Genomic DNA, 23,059 nt, shown 5'->3' with positions numbered 1-23,059 from the left:
GGGTATCATCTGGAGTGCCCCAGGGAAGTGTGGTAGGTCCGCTGTTGTTTTCTATCTACATAAATTATCTTTTGGACAGGGTGAATAGCAATGTGTGGCTACTTGCTGATGATGCTGTGGTGTACGGGATGGTGTCGTTGTTGAGTGACTGTAGGAGGATACAAGATAACTTGGACAGGACTTATGATTGGTGTAAAAAATGGCAGCTAACTCTAAATATAGATAAATGTAAATTAATGCAGATGAATAGGAAAAAGAATCCCATAATGTTTGAATACTCCATTAGTAGTGTAGCGCTTGACACAGCCACATTGATTAAATATTTGGGCGTAACATTGCAGAGCGATATGAAGTGGAACAAGCATGTAATGGGAGTTGTGGGGAAGGTGGATAGTCGTCTTCGGTTCATTGGTAGAATTTTGGGAAGATGTGGTTCATCTGTAAAGGAGACCTCTTAAAAAACACTAATACGACCTATTCTTGAGTACTGCTCGATCGTTTGGGATCCCAATCAGGTCGGATTGAGGGAGGACATAGAAGCAATTCAGAGGCAGGCTGCTAGATTTGTTACTGGTAAGTTTGATCATCACGCGAGTGTTACAGAAATGCTTCAGGAACTCGGGTGGGCATCTCTCAAGGAAAGGAGACATTCTTTTCATGAATCGCTACTGAGGAAATTTAGAGAACCAGCATTTGAGGCTGACTGCAGTACAATTTTACTGCCGCCAACTTACATTTCGTGGAAAGACCACAAAGATAAGATAAGAGAGATTAGAGCTCATACAGAGGCATACAGGCAGCCATTTATCCCTCATTCTTTTTGGGAGAGAAGACGCTAGTTGTGGTACGAGGTACCCTCCGCCAAGCACCGTATGGTGGATTGCGGAGTATGTATGAAGATGTAGATGTAGAAATGACTTCAGAGCTTGGATTTTCCTAAAATTTTCTATATATTTCTCTCTTTGGTAAACAGTTGCTCTTATGTTTTCAACTAACTACTCAATTTGGCCTTCCTTCCCTTCCTTCATCTCTTATTTCAATCTTTGTGTGTGTGTCTGTGTGTGTCCACAATGTTCTGCAACCTGTACTACAGAACACAGCAGACAGATTTTAGTTTTTCAAATGCAATGAATAAAGCATATTTAATGTATTCATGTTATTAGATTATATTGACCAAATCTATACCCAGTTTACTTCTTCAGTAAATGCAAAGTTTACTTACCAGCAGCCTCATAATGTCTACTACCAAATACAGGAGGGTTGTCATTGTAGTCTTGGAGTTTAATATAAACATTAGTTCTAGTAAAGTGTTTTGGAGTTCCATTGTCTGTTGCAACAATCTGGAAAACATACTCTGACTGTTTCTCTTTGTCCAGCTGCACAAGAGTAGTTATCCAGCCAGTATATGCATCAACAGCAAATACATTTGCGAGATCACCAATATCAGAACCAAATGAATACCGCACTTCTCCATTACTCCCAATGTCCTTGTCATGTGCAACAACTGAAACAAAGTACACATATTTAGCTACATGTTCAATAACATTTATTCTCTCTCTCTTTCTCTCTGTACATATGTGTGTGCAAAGTACTTAAATGCTTTAATTTAGCGCCATAACTGGTTTCTGGCTACAGCTTTGAAATAAAGCATTTTAAAAGTATTTGTGGTGGGTTGCTTTATTCAATGCCGATCATTAATGGGTGCAGAGTTTACAAGATCAAACACGGATAAAATAACAGGTTAGCTCATGTTGTACTGAGTAAGGAAGAAAATATTTTAGATAGGCCCCTTTTCTATAGATATTACCCCATTATTTTACTTGTTTGCTCCATTTTTGGTGTATACTCTTTCAACTATATCATCATTGTTTACAAATGTGTATATTCCATTATATATTAGTTTTCTGGAATTCTTGAGATATTCACTGTATAGCTGTAACATAGTGCCCAGCTGAATGACCATTGTTTCACATTTTCAGAAAAATTATATCTTAAAATTACATAAAGAATTTACTTATGAATCAAAAACTTGAAGACAATTGAGCTTAAATCTACTTATGTTTTAAATGTGTGTATGATCGAGTTATCGCCTCATTATTTTGTAAAACGTGAGCTCATCACTCGGCAATATATTACTGATCATGGCATAATGTTCATGATAATGCAAACTGACTTGACCAACATCATATTCCACGTTTGCTAAAAGATCAATACAGATACGAGTAAAATAAAGTACAAACTGTGGTGGCATAAACATCTTCACATCGTCACTGACTTCATGTGGATGGACTTGTAGAGGTATAAACAGTACACCAATATGCCCAAAAAAAGTAAGATTTTACATTTTCCATCTTGCATTTTATGCAGTTTTCCAACAGAGCTAAAAAAAGGTTTACATGTTTTCAAAAAGGCAGTTCCAAGTATTACATGAGCTTCTTTCTTGAAAGAGGAAAATGGAAAGAGGAAAATGAAAGTAATCCTAACCTTTGCACAACTACCAGCATTTCAAAAGGTGTCTTTAGTGACATCATACTTATAATGTACAGAAAGTAAAGGAATTTTATCATTAAGCTAATATTTGACTGACTTAGAACTAAAATGCTAATACACATTAATAGATAGATACAGAAAATGGAAATAAATAAGTAACATGTAAGTTTGGTGTCAGTAATGGAAATAATTATTTTACCTTTGAGTATTGATGTTCCTTCCTCTACATTTTCAGCCAAGGTTAACTTATATGGGTTGCTTTCAAATTCTGGTATATGATCATTCTCATCAAGAACTTTTAAAGTAACTTCAGCTAGTGCTGTCAAAGGAGGACTTGAATCAGTTTCTGCAAGAACTGCTATGACGTGTACGTCATGTGATTCTCTGTCAAGAGGCCGAGTCAGCATCAACTGTCCTTGTCCATCCACAGAAAATGTGGGAATATCTTCATTACCAGAAATTATGCGATAATGAACAGAGATGTTTGTGACAGTCTTCAACCGTGTTATTATTGTTCCTGCAAAATCATAAAATAAAATAACATTGTATAGATCTAAATGTGAAGTGACCAGATCAAAATTTCACAGGAGGGAAAGAAAGGAAAAGTACACACACACACACACACACCGAGATGCATACTCGATGGTTATATAACTCTTTAATTATAAAATTTCATTGTGGCCTTATAATATTATTTCTGTAATAGCAACTGTGTATGAAAAATGGACACAGATATTACCATATGATTTCAGGTAAATATTTGAAAAAGAGCTCAACACAATTCAGTATTCATCACTTTCAGCAGCCCATCCAAATAAGGGCCAGAAAGGTGGAAAAATGGGAATTCTTCTAATTAATTTGTTTTTATTTTGATACTCTCACTGCTTCTACAGCTGACTTGCATCTCTGATGTGCTGTCGAATTTCTTGGGTTGAGCCATAATTATAAATTTGTCACTAGCACTCATCATGAATCCTATGTTGATCGCATGGTGCATGATATTATTCCTGGATAGGGAATTCTGCAAAAAAAGCACTTCACTGTGAGAATCTGACACTTACAGATGTGCCCAATATAGCACAGTCCTTTGAAGCATTATGAGCCATAGGCAATTGTCTGCATGGGGGGAAGTATGCTGCAAGTGTTCAGGATCAAGTTCCGTTTCAGCAATTGGAGTCTCTCTGCTCTCATTTCTCGTCTCTGTTTTCCCATGGGTCTGTTGTGCTACAGGTTTCCATGCCCACTGTACCATGTAAGAGTCCACCTGCCCTCATTTATTTTGTGGTGTGTAGAGTGACACTGGCAAGGGCAAATTAGACCGTACGAGGTCGCTTTATGTCATTTGGCCTATTTCTTCGAGTAAATGGGCTACACCTGTAGTCATCTTTAAGAAGCTGACAGGTAAGTTTCACTTCTGTGGTGACTTCATTGTAACAATTAAAGCACAGTCTGTGATAGATACATACCCTTTGCTCTGCCCTGATGAGTTGCTCGCAAAATTGTCAGGCGGCCACTACTTTTCCGAGACTGACTTGTTGGAAGCATACTTCCAGCTCCCCTTGGATGAGGCCACTAGGCACCTTCTCATCGTCAATATCACCTTTTGGCCTATACCAATATCACTGCTTGCCTTTTGGCGTTGCTAGTGTGCTTGCAATGTTTCAGATTTTTTAATAACAGCTGACAGCCTCTGTATCCAGCTGCATTAGTTACCTCAATGATATCATTGTTTCAGGTTCTTCCACTGAAGAACACCTTAGCAATCTCCGATTGTTGTTTTCTGTTTTGCAGTCTGCTGGCCTCAAGTGCAATCCTGCCAAATCTCAAATTTTTTCAGCGGTCAATTGAGTACCTAGGTTTTGAGGTTTCTCACACAGAGATCAAGCTGTTGCATTACCATGTTGATGCAATCTTGGCTTTGCTGTGGTTGACCTCCATTAAGGAACTGCAGGTGTTTGTAAGTTGTGTACTACCATCAGTTTTTAACAGATGCATTCACTGTTGTTCAGCCCCTGCACGCACTTTTGTGCAAAAACATGCCTTCTTTTTGGTCCCCTGCTTGTGACCAAGCATTTGCTTTGCTTACATCTAAGCTTCAATCAGCCTTGTGTCTGGCCACTTTTCAGCCTGGTCAGCATCTCACGTTGGTTACAGGTGCCTCTCAGCACAGTCTTGGCGCAGTGTTGGCACACAAATACACAGATGGGTCTGAAGGACCCATTGCTTACGCTTATAAACTTTAACTCCCACCCAGCAGTGGTATTCTCAGATTGGAAAGAAGGCTTTAACGACTGTGTTCATCCTTCAAAATTTTCAAGTCTTCTTGTACGGTTCTAAGTTTTATTTAATCATGGATCACAAGTCGTTGGTTGCTCTTTTTAACCCTTCAGCTTCTGTGTTGGACACGGCAGCACATCATTTGCAGCAGTGGCTCGATTCCTCTCCCGTTATCATTACCAGATCCATTACCGGCTGACGGTGCAACACGCCAACGCTGACGACGATGCCTTATCTTGCCTTCTGATTGAGCCAGATCCGGCATTTGATCAGGATGAGTTGCTTTATTTCTATTTCGATACTGAGAACCAGAATGCAGTCGATGGTTTTCCGATCACTAGTGCCACAATAGTATCGGCTGTTGCCACGGATCCCATACTTAGATGGGTCCTCTCTTTTGTGCAGCATGGTTGGCTGGAAAAACCCCTGTGCCATGCCTCAGATCTCTTGTGTGATTAAGTCTACCTCCAGCACCGCCTTTTTGTGTTTGATGGGGTTCCTTTGTTTGCTACAGAGGATGCTGCTCCCTGGGTTGTGATTATCGCTTCCTTATGCAGTAATGTACTGTGACTTCTGCATGTCAGTCATTGGAAGACCTCTCACACCAAAGCTTTGGCCTACTGTCACATGTATTGACTGTGGCATAGATGGAGACATTACGCAACTTATCACTTCTTGTAAACACTGTGTTCAGCAACAGGTTGGTCCTGTGGGCTTGTTTTCCCCCTGGGCTGACAGGCAGACATCCTGTTGCTTTGATCAGCTGCAGTTGCGTGAGTCCAGAGCCCCCCACCCTGCAGATGCCTGTTTCTGTGTCACAGACAGTCTGGTTCATGCTGCAGTGGGGGTCACTGCCTGGCAGGTCACTGTCTGGGGTTCTGCTCCCATTTCTCGACTACCACCGCCTGTGCAGCACCTGATACTGCAGCCTCTGTCATCTCCGTTGCTAAGTCCTGTGCAACCGCTGTCTCCAATGCCCCTACTGTTGCCTCCAGTGCCAAACACGATGAGGACATCACCATGGAGATGCCATCACTGGTCCTGCCCTATGGTGTCTCATGAGAGGGGGGGGGGGGGGGGGGGGCAGGACACCAAAGTAGTCCCTCATCATTTCTGCCCCTACTTGCCGGTGCCTGCCTGCCACATGCTGCAGCAGCCATATTTGCCATCTTTTGAAATGGATGTCAGCACATTCATTGGTGTTTTCCGTGACTCATAATCTCACTGCTTTGAGATATCAGTGCTTTTTTTTCACAGTATCAGAGCTGCTAAAGAACCAGTGCTTTTCAGTACCAGTGCTTTTCTGTACCATGCATATTTCAGTGTCTAGTGCTTTTCTGTACTCGGTTTTCCTAGCCCTGGAAGGGAGGAATGATGTAACTTCACTCATGACATGCGATTTCAGAAATCGCGCATCCATGCAGTTCACTGGTCTGCTTATAGAGGTCGCCTGGGTTGGTGACCTGGGTGCCCTCTAGTGAGCCACCAAAGAAACGTATTATTTAAGTGATCATAAATGAGTGCTCAGCCTGATAGTAACTGAATTATTGTTGTCCAGTCAATAAATATGTTCAGTGCTATGCACAACTTGTACTTCACTGTACATTACACGTTTCTCTATGAATCACATTTGTTCTTGCAATAACAGTTCCTTCCACAGATCTTATATGGAAAAGTTTCAAGGATGTGGAAATCAAATTATTTTAAACATATTATCATTTACTAAGTAACACATAATTTTTCAGAAACATGTAAATGTATACCTTCAAACTGATCCCAACACCTCCTTTCACCCATGCATATGTTCACGTGTTTTCCTGGTCCTGCCTGACACTCATAATTCTATTCTCACACTTCATACCCTGAGAAACTCCCTCTACCCCTGCATGCACCATATTAACCTTACCCAAATCATTTTTGCTGACCTCCTCTACTCCTCTCTACTTTTATCTGACCAACAAACCTGCACCCTCACACAATTAGCATCTCTTTATTTCTATTTTTACTTTAATTTCACCCTCTTCTCATATCAATCTCATTTTGTTTTCATCTCATTTTTTCCTCTAGTTAATCTGGTTTCATCCTTTGTTACTGTACTTCATCTGGTTTAACCTTTCATGAGTTTTTAAGATATTCACATGTATTTTCAAATGTTTTTATCCTCCACTACAGATTCTTGTTCCTTCCATCTGTGCCAATGCAGGAAGGTGTCCTTTCCCCTAGCCAGAACTCAGTCCCACATACTGCTCCTGCCTTCTTAACTAGCTCATGGAATTTCCCCCAAATGGCCTGACCATTAAATTATTCATCTCTGGCTGCAAGTCATCCTTCCAAAATGGCTGTTCAAGTTCTGTCAGAGCATAGCCATCACTGATGTCCTGCAAAACCATGTAACTCGGGCCCAAGACTCCTTGCATTGTCTCTATTGCATTCTTAAAATCCTCCTGCTCTCAGACTGAAACCCTTTCCTTCCAGAAACTAGAGCAGCATGCACACCACCACCTCAGAAAATTATCTGATGAATTCACCTCATACTCTCATCTTGGGCTACTACTATCCACCACCACCACAATGGCCCCTATCGAACCTCCTCAACAACCCTTCATAGCCATAAAAACCTGTCCTGTAGATCTATTACATCTGTCACACTCTCAAAAACTCCCTCCTGCCACCCTACAGAAACTAAAGCTTAAATAGACTAATAAGACAATTATGAACATGTCCTCCAAAATCCTAAGACCCACAGAAGTTTCAGCAGTTTCCAAAAGCCTTACCTTTTGCACCAGTCCCAAATGTAACGATGCTGGGCTTGTTAAAGACCTTCTAGTCTTCTCTCCTAAAGTAGCAAGTTTTTTTGCTATCAGTGTTGTCTATCATACAACCAAAAATCATATTGAATCCTGTCTCACTCAGTTTACTCCCGCTTCTAATTGTGGTCCACCCTCACTTCACCAGAGTCAACCTCTGTTAAGTTTCCAGGATTTACTAATCTTAAACCTTGGCTCATTATCATTCCCCAAATACCTCAGCATGGAAACCAACCTCAGGACTGCAGGACAAACTGCAGTTCACCACCTAAAAGATGATCCTGATCTTATACTCTTACCTTCCAACAGGGGCTCCACCACTAGTGTTCTGAACCACAGGGATTACTTCGCTGGCATCTTTCAGAAATGTTTGCCTGCAAGGCTTGCCACTGTGATACTATTCAAGAAATTCAGCATGATCTCCAGTCCCTCCTCAGTTCCCTGGATTTCACAGAACCTCTCCCCTGTGTCTACCTGTCTCCTTACCCTTACCACTCTGTAGATTCCTCCCTTGTAGATGCTTCTTAAAAAGCTTAATCCCAACAACCTAAGATGTCCCATTGTGGCTGAATACTGTTCTCCAATGAGAGGATCTCTGTCCTTGTGGACCAACACCATCTACCTATATAAAAGACACTAACCATTCCCTCCATTGTCTCTCCAGAGTTCCTGTCCCTTTACCACCCAGTGCCATTCTTGTTATGATTGATGCCATCTCCCTCTACACCAACAACTCCACTGTCCATGGTTTTGGTGCCACTGAACACTACATTTTCCAACAGTCAAATGACACCAAACATACTTCACAGGCACGATCACCAATTATATCCTCACCCACAATTACTTTTCCTTCAATGCCATCACATACAAACAAATCTGCAGTATAGCCATGGGCAACCATGTGTCTCCATCACAGTCCAGACTATGCTTAGGCCATCTAGATGAATCCTCACATCTCGAAGTCCTCACCTGACTCAGATTCATCATTGGCATTTTCATGATCTGGACTGAAAGTGAGGACATGCTATCCACATTCCTTGGAAACAGTAACATTTTCTCCCCTACTTGCTTCACCCGGTTCCCCTCAGGTCAACAAGCCGCCTTGCTCGATGTACACCTCCAGTTCACAAGATGGTTCCACTAGTAACTCTGTCCTCATCAAACCTACTTATCACCAACAACATCTCAATTTCAAGCTGCCACCCATTTCATAAAGCCTAGTCAGTAATTGTAATCATCATGTCTGCAGTGGTGAGTACTCTTTAAAAATTGTGAGGGTCTGAGTCTTTCACAGAGCAAAATTACTCTCCCAATCCTGCCCAGAAACAGATCTCAATGCTTTGTCTCACAAGTAAATATCCTACCCACTGACTGGGCATACACAACACACAAAGGAGCAACCCCCCCCTTGTAACTCAGTACCATCCATGACACAAGCAAGGGAATCACATTCTTTATCTGGGTTTTGATTACCTCTCTTACTGTCACAGTAAGAAATATCCTTCTCATTGCCCTATCCACCCCACCAACAGTGTTATTTTGCTGCCCACCAAATCTACACAAATCCATGACTGTCTCTGTGTCACCTTAACTCCCAAACCCTAGCCTCATGTCTCATAATCCTGTAATAGACCTAGATGCAAGACCTGTCCTGTGCACTCTCCCGTTACCATGACCACCTGGCATCTCACAGGCAACTCTTGCCCAGTCAAACACCAAGCCACCTATGAAAGCAGCCATGTGGTCTACCAAATTAGTTCCAAACACTGAACAGTATTCTATATGGTCATGACCTATAAAAAGCTGCCTGTCTGCATGAATGGCCATTGCCAAACTGTGGTTAAAAGATAGTTGGACCACACATTTGCCAGTCGTGTCACCCAACATGATGCGCTTGACTTCAGCAATTGCTTCGCAGCCTGTGCCATCTTGATTCTTCCCACCAATGCCAGGTTTTCTGAATTGTGAAGGTGGGAACTTTCCCTACAACATATCCTTCATTCCTGTAACCCCCTGGTCTCATTCTTTGCTAGTCCCTATTCCCAACTGCCTCCATCCCCTTCCTTTCTCCTCACTTCCACCACATACGCACTGCCACCCCCCCCCCCCCTCCCCCACCCAAGTGCACCTGAATACAGGGCATTTCAATAGGACTTTACAACTTTAAAAATTCATATAAATTTAATGAAAGAAGATATAGAGCTGGGTGTAGTGTTATTTTGTAGGAAAACACATCAAGTTTTTTTACCTTGAACTAAAGATGTTGTATGTGGCTTCCATTGGTTATCCTGCACACATCCCATCGGAAGTCAGTTTCCTCCCAAACTCTCTGTAGCATTGCAAGTGTAACTTGTTCAGTGGCGGCGCAAATTCGTGCTCTAAGTTCAAGTAGAGAAACCGGCACAGGAGGTACAAACACAATATCCTTGATGAATCCCCATAAAAGAATTGAGTGTTGTCAGGTCTGTGGAATGTGGGGCCATGCAATTGGCACATCATGATCAGTCCATTGACCTGGAAAGTGGTCACTGAGGGATGGTGCACCATCTTGCATGAAGTAAACATTTCGTTCTTGGTCATCCTCATTGATATGTGGTATCCAAAATTCTAGTAACACATCCAGGCACACTATCCCGTTGATGGTTCTCTTACAGAAAAAAAGGGGCCATACACTTTGTTCTTGCTCACTGCCCAAAAAACTTTCAGTTTAGGGCTATCATGAACATGTTGCAATGTTTGATCTAGATTTTCACTGCCCCATATCCTATGGTTATGTGCGTTAACCTTGCCACTCAAGTGAAAAGTCGACTTGTCAGAAAAGATGATTTTGTCCAAGAAACGTTCATCCTCATGTAACTGATTTAACATATCTGCACAGAAGTTTTGGTGAGCAATTTTATCAGTGTCTTTTATTGCTTGTATAATCAGCAATCTGTATGGTTTCAAATGCAAACGGTTTCTCAATACATGCCAAACAGCCATATGTGGGATTTGCAGTTCACGAGATGCACACCTGGTCGATGTCATAGGGCTGTTGACAAAACATTGTCTCACTTGCTTTACGACATCATCAGATGTGCTTGGATGATGTGATGATTTCCCATGTCTTACCAAACACCCTGTTTCTACAAAACATGTATGCCCCTCATAAATTGTAGGCATACTAGCAGGATCTTTAGCATACTTTGATTCTTCAAACAAAACACACTGCTAGCACGCTCAGGTCCAGTAAAGGCAGCCATCTTTAATGCAACTGCCACTAGCACTCCTTACGATGTGATTCAGCACTAGCGAACTACACAAAACAAAACTTGATGCATTTCCGTACAAATTGACACTACAATCACCTTTGTAGGTACTATGAATTAATTTATATGAATTTTCAAAGTTGTAAAGTTCTTTTTGAAACACCTTGTAGTTCTTCCCCCCTTCTCTGTTTCTCTATCCTCCCATCAACACCCCCCCCCCCCCCCCCCCACCACTGAGCAAAGCAAAGCCTCCATTCTTCACCTAACAGCCTACCATCATCCCATTCCTGCCAAGTTTTGCACACTCCCACAAGCAGTAATACACATGTTCCCACATACCTTTCCTGCTACCTCTTCCCCTCCCTCTTATGTACCAGCATGAACCACATCAACCAAGATCATTTTCTCTGCAGTGCAGCCAGAGTGACAAAAGATGTGAGTGACCATGTGTGTGTGAGTTATGGTTGTATGAAAATGTATGTGTATTTCTTCTGCTGATGAACGACTTTGTCCGATAGGTGAATAATACTGGACAGTCTACTTTTAAATGTGCCTTTGTGCTGTTCAGGACTTCCTCTATGTGGTGAGTAGCAAACTATTATTATACATAAAAATGTGTAAGATCATTCCCGAGCTATCGTACCAGGCAATAATAACAACAACAATAAAGAAAATGGAAGGAAAGTGGCTTAGGAGATAATGTCCCATCAAGTATGAGGTCATTAGAGATGGAGCGCAGGTTCAGATTGCAGAAAGAAGTTTATCATGTACTTTTCAAAGGATCCATCTTGACATTTGCCGAGAGTGATATAGGGAAACCACGGTAAATGATCTTGAAGAGGAATTGAACCACTGTCCTCCTCAACATTAGTCCAGTGTATTAACAACAACATCATCTTACTTGGACTGGGAGGAGTTGACCACCAATAAATATGCCTTTTAAACTCTTTTCAATCCATTTTCTAGTAGTAGCCAAACTTTTCATTATTGCTGTCAAGTTATTAAAAAATTGTGTCCCTTAATAAGGGCCACATGTTTGGAAGAAGATCATGGGATTCATCAGTCTGGGCAATGCTCTGCCACTGTGCCAGTGTCCAGTGCTGATGGTCACTTGCCCATTTCAGTCATAGTTGCCGATGTCATGGTGTTAGCATTGCCACAAGCATGGGTTGTCGTCTGTGGCATATGCATGGGCAGACGGTTGAGCAGGCCCATTCTTAGGAGTGTATGGTGCACTCTGTGTTCAGACACACTTGTTCTCTGCCCAGCAGTAAAGTCTGATGTTAGTTCCATCACAGTTCCTGATTTACTGGTCTTCACAGCTTATGATGTCTGACCTCTGTAATAAGAGACAGCCGTGCAACCCCACCATGTCTCCACATTGTTTTGCTTTGATTTCATGATGTGTTGAAGATGCTCACCTCACCAATCCTTGAACACATGACAAGTCGTGCAGTTTTCAAAATGCTTGTGCTGAGCCTCCGGACCATTACAACCTGCTCTCGGTCAAATTCAGATAGCTCACACGTTTTCCCCATTCTACAATCGGACAGCATGCTCACTGATAGTATATGCACCGCGTGTGAGTCTGACTAGCAGTTATTCCTTGCCAGGTCACGCTGCTATCGCTTGAACAGGTTTATATCAATAGTAGGCCGGTGGTCATAATGATCTGGCTGATCAGTGCAAAAAACTTTAGCATGTCTTATTAAGTTATGTCAGAAATAGAATGCCATTTGAAACTACAAACTAAAAGTAAGCACCAAATGCCAGTAATTCTCACCTATGCCTGACAACATTTGCATTGCAAGCAAAAAGTTTGTTTGGGTGTTCCAGGAGTTCTGTGCTCTAATCTAAATTTTACTGTGAAGTCATAAACCCAAGACATCAATATTTTCACTCTTTTCCACTGGTATTTTGTGCATGTGCTAGGTGTTCACCTTTGCAGCATTCTGAGCTGCTTACAGTAAGTTTTTCTGAAGTTTAGTGACAATGAATTGGCTGGAAACTATTTATTAATAACCATAAAGATTTCAGTACAGGTCTTTCCAAATGAGTACTTTCTGTTTACAGAACATTTGTACAACATACAAACAAAACATGCTTATTATCTGGTAATGATATGGGAATGAAACATCGCAGTGAATCCTCACACCAAACTTTGGCACAAGAGTAAATTTATGCATTAAGTGACCCATCATGCTTCTGAAAACATCGGGCTTGTCTCCTATGGCTCCTTCACAAACCATACCATCCGAATGTCTCATCCTCCCTCAATATTAGCAACTTCTCAAAACAGTTAGATGGGAATTGTCCTAACAGCACATCCCTTGAAAATATAATTCATTTGTGCTAAATCACCACTAGCCCTAGTCCCACTGCATCATCTACTCCACACTAATTTGATCCATCTATTCATTAAGCTACACGCACACACACTTTTCTACCTTCCTTGGTTCTTTCCCTGCCTGTGTTCTATCACGTCCCCCACCCCTTTTCTCCCCAAAACTGCAGACTTCATTCTGTACCACAAGTAGGTTCCTCCCCTGCTTACAAAAGAGAGAGATCATCTATGTTACATGTCTACCCTGTTCAGTTGCTACCTTTCCCTCTCCTAGCTGTCACTTTCCTTTCCCATAAGCCCCCCCCCCCCTCCTCCTCCTATATCTTCCCATTCTACTCTAAACCACTCCTCTTCTATATTTGGTTGCAAGATTTATGTATATGTAGTGGGTGGCATTTTCTTTTATGCCAGTCTACTGCTCAGTGACTCAATTGTACCTTTAATCCTTTACTATGTGTAAACTTGTGTAGCACTGTGGCATTATCAGGAAGGTTACTTTGAATCGGTATAAATTTTTTTATCAGTTCCTTCTCCCACCCCTTTTTCTGCCGTGTTCTTCTGTACATATCTTATCAGATATCATAATTAATACTCCCTGCGCGTTCAGCAACTGCTGTTACTACTATGACCACTGAATGTATATAAATGCTGCTACATTCTATGCAAAAAGATATTAAAATAAGAAGTGATCCCAGATTTTCATAGGTAATGAGTATTTATCAGCTGTCAGGATGACAATACAGATTTTTGGCACAACATCTCTGTGCCGTTAGGTGTGTACATGTGCCATGCGTCAATCAGCTACAGATGAGTGGTTCCATTTCCACACGACCTTTGATTTTTATATATATGTCAGAGGAATCTGTGAAATAATATTATAAATGCATTCCACTATCTGAAGATATGCTAATGGGCAAAACTAGTTATGTATAAATAAATCATCCAACTGACAAAATTGACACTGGTTGCAAAGAGTTAGGTTTTTTCCTTTTTTTTCCTTCTTCTTCTTCTCCTCTCTGTTTTTGTTTTGTTTTTTAGTACTAATGTCACTGATCTAAGTATAAGTGCATGTCAACTTAAAGGTACAAAAAAATTTAAAATGCCTGTATGAAGAAAATACATGACCTACCTGGTGGAGAACTTTCTTGAAGGAAGAAGTTGTCATCCTTTCTCTCAAACATTGGTGCTACATCTTGGGAACCCATAATGAAGACATCAACTGGAACATCAGCATATAAAGAAGGCATTCCTCGATCTTGAGCTCTTACAAAAAACTGAAATACTTCATTTTCTGGAACAAAGGTACATTGTCATGTTAGTATAGGAGAAATGCTTGAGAGGCAACATGCATTTAAGCAAACATTTTCCTGCAAATAAAACTGATAAAAAGTGAAGGTTAATCTATGATACAAGAACTGATGAAATCCTAAAGAGAGAAAAAGATGGTATAAAAGCTCTGAATGGCACCTACTAATTTCAAATAGTCAACATACTTACAGGAATCAAACAAAAAATTCAGTTGAGGGACCTGTTACCATTATAAAAAGGCAGAACAATTGCCCAGATCTCATCTATAGGAGGCAAAATTCCTCATACAGCTAACAGAAACAATTAGAACACAGTAACCCCAGATTTGGCAACTAAATGTTTGTTCTTCATAGCAGAAAGAGTGGTTGGCTGAAGATTTCAAAGGGAGCTGGTGAACAGGCCACACGACTCTAGGTCGGGAGGGGCCCACCTGTTGTGAGGAGATGGGAGGCAAAGATGACAGAACAAGTCAGAGAGAGGAGGTGAAAGGTAGTACACTGATAGGCAATGTGCTTGTTTCAGTTGAGAGATGATAAACAGTAAGAGTGAGAAGTAAATTTGGATTAGGAAAAGAAGACACATGAAATGCGTAAAAGAATAATGCAGTTAAGAAAATCAAATTAGATTAGATTTACTTTAATTCCAATTGATCTGTAGTGAAGAAGTCCTCCAGAATGTAGGACATGTCAGAAAAACAATAATACATGATAAATATTTACAACTAAAACAAATAAGCTAATGTACCTACCACAGGTCCCAACTGTTATTTTTTTTTTTAAATGAACACTATATGAAAGGATCATTTTACAACACTCATTTACTAAGATCTGAATGTATAATTTAAAAAAAGTTTATTTATTTATGAGGTAATAAACATATAATAGAACTACTACACTGAAATGGTGCAGAAGGTAGATTGTACTTTACCAACAAATCCTTTAGGCTTCTCTTAAACTGAATTTCATTGATTGTTAAACTTTTTATGGCTGCTGGAAAGTTATTGAAAATGTTTGTTCCTGAATAATACACACCTTTTTGTACAAGAGTAAGCAACGTTAAATCCTTGAGAAGATTATTCTTATTTATAGTATTGATTCAATGAACTAAACTCTTGGTTTGAAAAAGTGATATGTATTTTAATGACAAATTTCATTAAGGAGTAAATATATTGGGAAGCAGTAGTTAGTATCCCTAGTACCCTAAAGAGGCCTCTGCAGGATGTTCTTGAGTTCACACCACATAACTCTTATTGCACGTTTTTGTGCCTGGAATACTTTAGCTTGGCTTCATGAATTGCCCCAAAAAATAATCTCATATGACATTATGGAGTGAAAGTAAGCATAGTATGACAGCTTTTTCATTTTTATATCCCCTATGCCTGACAGAATTCACATTACAAATAGAGATTTGTTTAGACGCTTCAGCAGTTCTGTGGTGTGCTCCTCCCAGTTGAATTTATTATCAAGCTGTAATCCCAAGAATTTAACTCTGTCCAATTCTTCTATCTGTTCGTAATCATATGTTAGGCATATACTTGTGGGACACCTCGTACATGTTCTGAACTGCATATAGTGTGTTTTTTCAAAGTTTAGTGACAAAGAATTGGCTAGGAACCAGTGATTAATGTCCACAAATATTTTATTAGCAAATCTTTCTAAGACTAGACTTGATTTGCTATTTATTGCAATGTTTCATCACCAGCAAACAAAACAAACTTAGCATCTGGTGATGTTACTGATGAAAGGTCATTGATATACACAAGAAAATGTAAGGGCCCTAAGATGGAACCTTGTGGGACCCCACACGTAATTAGTTCCCAGTTGGATGATGCCTGATAGCTTAATACATGTCTCTTTCCTGATAACACCTCTTCTTTCCTGCCAGAGATATAAGATTTGAACCATTCTGCAGCATTTCCTGTTACACCATAATATTCTAATTTACTTAAAAGAAAAAAGAAATGTTGAAGTGAGGAAATTAAATTAAAAAAGAAAGGAAAACTGGCAAATAAGTAATTCATTTCTGCCATTCTGTAATAAGAGGGAAGGGTGTGTTAATACAGGTGGGTCCAGGATAGTGGCATTATAAGAGGATATGTTTGACAGCATGTTTCCATCTCCAGATATTAGGTGACTTTAGTACTGGAGGTATCCACTATAAATACATGCCTTTCAGATCCCTACCCAAATACTAATTTTCCCAAACATAGAAATGTTAATCTGCTTTTTAATTTCTATACTCTCTTAGGCTTAACCTCCATTAACAAACACACTCAACCTTTTTTCATGTAATCTCCCTCTCTCTGTTTTGATTTCCAAATTGCTTTATTCTTCTCATCTTTCATTTCTCTTCCTCCCTCTTTACTTCTCACACCATCCCTTATTATTATCTCTCAAATGAAGCTGACACAGCACTTACCATTTTAATATATTTGGCTTTCTACTATCTCTGACACGTTTTCTTTTGTCTTTGCCTCTCCCTGTCTTTGTCCTCACAGAAGGACCTAGCAGCTGAGTGATCTGTCCCCATGGCCTCTTCCCAGCTTTCCACAGCCAGTTCCTCATTTCTCCCTCAAGGAGGAACATTTATTTCTCAGATACAAGATTACTGTTTTCTACTTTTTAAGTACTATGAATTTCACCACCTGAAGGAAAGTAGCCTGTTATTCTGTCCCTTGTAATTTTAACAATGTACTTACAATGTGACATGAAGAGGTAAACATATTAACTGAAGCAAAATATTAGATAGAGGATTTTTTATTACAATTGCCAGCATAAATATTACAAATAACTATTCTCAATGTCTAAACTGTAGCAATTCTGAGTAAATATTCTGTATTTTGATGACTACTATTATCATCCTTCATAAGAGCTACAAAACTGGCTGGCAGTAGATATGACGCTGTCCACAACAACAAGGCTGGTGCTCATGAAATACTACCTCCTCCTCTATTGTAACATGACCTCAGTAGTAAAATACAACTCTCATTCTATCTGCACTGTAGTGAACAGCCTGAGTGTTAAATTGTTTACTTAAATGATATTTCAGAGTCTCTTCATTTCCATTACAATGACTTGTTCATATAGCTTAGCGTGTAGCAGCGAAGTGTGCCAGTAATACATGGAACTTCTGCTACCAGGAATACATAGTATTTATGTTGCACATTAATGACAGTAGTCTGGTAAGTGGTTGCTGAAGCAGGACAGACAAGTAGTGTGCAATTTTCTTCATCACAATTCACTTAAAATAGTATTTGTAAACCAATAAGTTGACTTCACAGTTAAAAAATACAATTCTATTATAGATTCAGTAAATTCATTGTAAAATATACAACAAACAAAATCAAATTGCAGTTGCTACCAAACAGAATATTACATGAAGATCTTTCTCCTCCCCCAAAAATGACAAATCATAAAAATGCTTACAAAAGTTCCAAGTACTTGCAGACTTATATCATTGGTACCACCATATTGAATATAATAAAAACCGTATACTTAAAAGAAAAGTTTATAATTCAAACAACTTATGGGAATGCAGCTAAGTGATGTCTGTCTACATTCCTGTATGCTGGTTGAATACGTTATACACTGAGAGAAAGTCAAGTTTCACAAATACGATTATTTTAAAAGAAACAAAGCCATCACTTTTTTTAAGTCTCACCTGTCATTTCTAACAGCAATTGAAACCATGATAAAAACAGTTATGGGCTTATTACGGAATCCTGACTATTTCTGCAACTTTTATAGGTCTGAGCAAAAGCACTTGGTTCTATGTTACATGACACAATTATTAAAAACCTAGTATATTATGGAATATGAGATAAACTCTCCATTTATTCAAATCTTAGGCATGGTTTACACTGAGATGATATGAAACATTGCAGTGGAGGTCCCGTGATACGTACTTATTGGTGAGACACTCATGTTCCCACTGGGACTATGGGATGATTGATATGCAACTTGTTAACACAACAAGCAACAGGACAGCATGAATCACACTTCTGTCTCAGTCTCAGTTGCAGTCATGAGCTCTTCTGAAGAAGGCGGTATCATGGATTATCATTATTTACAGCTCAAAACATTGAAAAAGAAAAGGAAGTACTGGATGCATCTTTGCAATGCTATAAATACCAAACATATAGATTTATTTTTGGAGGAGGTCTGCCTTGAGAAAAACAAAATTTTATCTTTTCTTTTATATCCGAGACATGTTTCACTGAAGTTTCAGCATCATGTCTGACAAACAAAAGATAAAACTGCATTTTGATGAAGGTGGACCTCCTCCAAAAACAAATAAACAAATCTAGTTGTAAAGCAAACATGGACAAAAGAGCTTCAACCTCAAGATGATTATATCAAACATAGTTTGGCTGCAGTTTCTCTCGAGGTCTCTCAACAGGAAAAATTCTATGAATTCTACGGAATGAGTCCATGACTTCTACAGAATGAGTCCAGGCAGTTTCCACTTTTTGGAACACTAGTACCAGCTATTCTTATAAAGCAGGACACAAATTTTTAGCATGCTATTTCTCCTGTTGAGGAACTACCTCATTACAGTAAGGTACGTTGGTGAAAGAGTGTGAATGGTGTTAAAAATGCCGCCATGAAAATTTAATTTTTGTAAGACCACTTAGTATGGTACTTTATCCAAAGTGGTGCATACACAAATAATGGTTACAAATTAAGAAACCTAGGATAGTATTTCTACAACTATTCATTTATGCAAAGTAGTATATGATGCAGCTTGAGGAGTATTCAGAAAAAAACATTGCTGGATTTAAAATGATATCAGTCACTACTGATGGTGTAGAAGTGTGTAGTAGGGGAAGACAATATATCTGAAGAAATGGAAAGAGCCCATGACAATATGTCCTAGTGGACAGCCGGTTGGTAGTCATACCAACTGCCAAGCTTTCTGTGTTGTTATGATTTCCAACCAGCTGTCCACTAGGATGAACAGCCACTGCCAAACAGTGGCCAAGAGCAAAGTAGGCCAACCTGTGACACAACAAGCAGTGGAGCATAACATGCTTAATTTAAATGGCTGCTTCACCATCTGAGCCATTTGGATCCTCCCCTCCATCACCAGCTTTTCTGAACTGCACCAATGGGAGTTATCCTCGTAACATATTCTCTGCTCCCATAACCATCCCAGCCTCAACCTATGATAACATATTGATCCCACACTCTCCACCCAACAGTTTCCATCACCTCTGTCCTATCATCTCTTCTCCATTCTCATCTCTCAGCCTCTTTGTTAGCCAACCTCCGCCAATGCATCTGCCTTCCTTTCTCCGTTCCTCTCCTTTTTTCCCCACCTACGTGCTCCACAGCCTCCTGGTGCCATGGCTGTCAGCATTCTAGTCCCTGAACACTCCGCCAGACAGCTTTCCTCAGTCTCCCCACTTGTACACTACTATCCCTTCCCCCTTCTCACCCCCTCCATATTGTTGCTGTCATCCCACGTGACAGTTGTTTCGATCCACTTACTGATTTAATGTAAGTCCAGAACTTCCTAGGATTTTCTGTCAAGTCGGTACATAGAATTTTACTTTCGAATTCACTGAATGCTTCATGCATAGCCCTCCTTACGCTAACTTTGACATTGTTTAGCTTCTGTTTGTCTGAGAGGTGTTGGCTGCGTTTAAACTTGCAGTGAAGCTCTCTTTGCTTTCGCAGTAGTTGCCTAACTTTGTTGTTGAATGACGGTGGGTTTTTCCCATCCCTCACAGTTTTACATGGCACGTACCTGTCTAAAACGCATTTTACGATTGCCTTGAACTTTTTCCATAAACACTCAACATTGTCAGTGTTGGAACAGAAATTTTCATTTTGATCTGTTAGGTGGTCTGAAATCTGCCTCCTATTACTCTTGCTAAACAGATAAACCTTCCTCCCTTTTTTTATATTCCTATTTACTTCCATATTCAGGGATGCTACAACAGCCTTATGATCACTGATTCCCTGTTCTGTGCTTACAGAGTCGAAAAGTTCAGGTCTTTTTGTTATCAGTAGGTCCAAGATGTTATCTCCATGAGTCGGTTCTCTGTTTTAATTGCTCGAGGTAATTTTCAGATACTGTACTCAGTATAATGTCGCTTGATGCTCTGTCCTGACCACCCATCCTAAACATCTGAGTGTCCCAGTCTATATCTGGTAAATTGAAATCTCCACCTAAGACTATAACATGCTGAGGAAATTTATGTGAAATGTACTCCAGATTTTCTCTCAGTTGTTCTGCCACTAATGCTGCTGAGTTGGGAGGTCAGTAAAAGGAGACAATTATTAACCTAGCTCGGTTGTTGAGTATAACCTCCACCCATAATAATTCACAGGAAGTATCCACTTCTATTTCACTACAGGATAAACTACTACTAACAGCGACAAACATGCCACCACTGGTTGCATGCAACCTATCCTTTCTAAACACCGTCTATGCCTTTGTAAAAATTTCGGCAGAATTTCTCTCTGGCTTCAGCCAGCTTTTCGTACCTATAACGATTTCAGCTTCGGTGCTTTCTATCAGCGCTTGAAATTCCGGTACTTTACCAATGCAGCTTCGACAGTTTACAATTACAATATCGATTGCTGCTTGGTTGCCACATGTCCTGACTTTGCCCCACACCCTTTGAGGCTGTTGCCCTTTCTGTTCTTGCCTGAGGCTATCTAACCTAGAACACCGCCCAGACCACGCCACACAGCCCCTGCTATCCACGTAGCCGACTGCTGGATGTAGTGGACTCCTGACCTGTGTGTGTGTGTGTGTGTGTGTGTGTGTGTGTGTGTGTGTGTGTGTATCCAAAAATAAAAATGAATAAGATGCAGTTCAAATAGATAATAAGCCAAGCAGTCATTACATAAATAAAATTAGATGGCTTACCCCATGATGTAGCATTCTTTGCAAGAGAGATAGTTCCTTTATGTTTGTCAATGGAGAAGAGTTCCTTGGTTTCTGATCCTTGTGTCTCATAAATTGAATATTCTATCTCAGCAGCCATGTCATCATCTCTATCCACTGCTTTGACCTTAAATAACAATGATTATATTGCTTTACATAAAATGAGAGTTACACTGAATTTGTGTTAAAATGATCACTTTTTAATGACTATGGAGCAAGTACAAATAGGTATAAAATGAGAAGCCAGAAATACGCAAATATTCATAAAAAAATATAATGTGAAAAACACTTCATCACATTATAGGTTTATCTTTCTAAAAAAAATGATTAAACCTCCACAGTATGATTCTTCCATTGTAATCTAATTAATAAAATGGTATACATAATTTTTTTTGACCTCTTATGAAATTCTGTCTCAAGAACCACACATTTCACTGAATTAATTTCTGTGTGGAAGTGGTCTTTAGCAGTGTCACTAATTATAAAGGAGCAAAAGTTCAATGTCCGAGTAGAGTGAATCATCTGAGAGCTATAATTTGCATATGCAATGACAGGAAATTGGCACAGGAGGACACAGAGTTCCCTCACATATCTCTCCTAGCCAGAAATTGTGGAGCAGAAGGGGAACAAAGGCCACCTTCAGCATTTTCAATTAAGTTTTAAATTTTTGCTCTTTGTGAATGTTCCAACTCTAGTGCCCATTGTCAAGTGCCATTAACATTGTAGCCACCATCTATCTTAAATGTACTGATATATATGCACTTTTGTACTGCATCTTTTATTATATAATATATGTCTCACAACTGAAACCTACTCAAAGTTTGTGAACCTTACGTACCATTTATGTTCATTACAGTGCTTGAACATCATAAAGATTGTATGCCCTATGTAATTTTCACTGCGTTCACAGGGTACATTATACATATACCAAAGTATTTTCAAACTAGTGTTATCTTTCACTGAAAAGAGAATTTCTTCAATTTTTGGTTGAACACTGACTTAAGGTAGCTGTACAGAATGGAAGGACTGTTGTTAAATTGCTTATTTCTTTTAGCTGAATATGTTTTTGTATTCTTCAGCATGAAAATGCATGTCTGCAGATGAAAATGTTCAAGAACTGATGCTGTGGTGCCACATAAGAAGTGTGTCACCCCCATAAAAGTACGTTGGACAGATGCTTCAATCTGCTTTCCTTTTCAGTGTTAGATATCATTATCCAATTCTAATAATTTTTAAATTGAGCAGAAATTTATTGTGATGAATTTCAGGCTTACTGGTTCACTATATAAGGTTTTTAAAAATGGGGAATTAATAGGAAGTAAAATTAACTATAGGAGAGAGAGAGAGAGAGAGAGAGAGAGAGAGAGAGAGAGGGAGGGGGGGACGGAGGGGAGGGGGGCACTGCACAGAGTTACAATGGATTATTGTTCCCTGAAGGAAGAGTCAGGTATCAGTGCCATATAATTTATTTGTAATTACCTTAAGGAAAGGTGATTTGAGTGTCAGATTGCCAGGAATTGTGGCCTTATATTCTCGTAGAAGGAAAGATGGAGCATTGTCATTCAAGTCTCCAACTTTCACTCTAACAATGATAAACCCTGACCGTCCACCACCATCTGTTGCCATTACTGGAAGCTCATAAAGCTTCTGCTCTTCTCTGTCCAAACTCCTTTTAGTGAATATCTCTC

General features: G+C 39.7%; 1 protein-coding gene across 1 annotated transcript in view; it reads right to left on the bottom strand.

The window, feature by feature from the left end:
* The window catches only part of LOC124805643 (fat-like cadherin-related tumor suppressor homolog), a gene marked incomplete at its 5' end in the record, with an annotated part of 863,745 nt that overhangs the window by 46,534 nt on the left and 794,152 nt on the right, over nucleotides 1–23,059 (bottom strand). The window contains 5 exons of the mRNA XM_047266209.1: nucleotides 1,223–1,504; nucleotides 2,690–3,007; nucleotides 14,296–14,457; nucleotides 21,354–21,498; nucleotides 22,851–23,059. Of these exons, the coding sequence (XP_047122165.1) occupies nucleotides 1,223–1,504; nucleotides 2,690–3,007; nucleotides 14,296–14,457; nucleotides 21,354–21,498; nucleotides 22,851–23,059 (1,116 nt within the window). The remainder of the gene's footprint in view (nucleotides 1–1,222; nucleotides 1,505–2,689; nucleotides 3,008–14,295; nucleotides 14,458–21,353; nucleotides 21,499–22,850) is intronic.

The sequence above is a fragment of the Schistocerca piceifrons genome, chromosome 7, assembly GCF_021461385.2.
Source record: "Schistocerca piceifrons isolate TAMUIC-IGC-003096 chromosome 7, iqSchPice1.1, whole genome shotgun sequence".
NCBI lineage: Eukaryota > Metazoa > Arthropoda > Insecta > Orthoptera > Acrididae > Schistocerca > Schistocerca piceifrons.
This window is presented reverse-complemented; position numbering and strand designations above follow the sequence as displayed.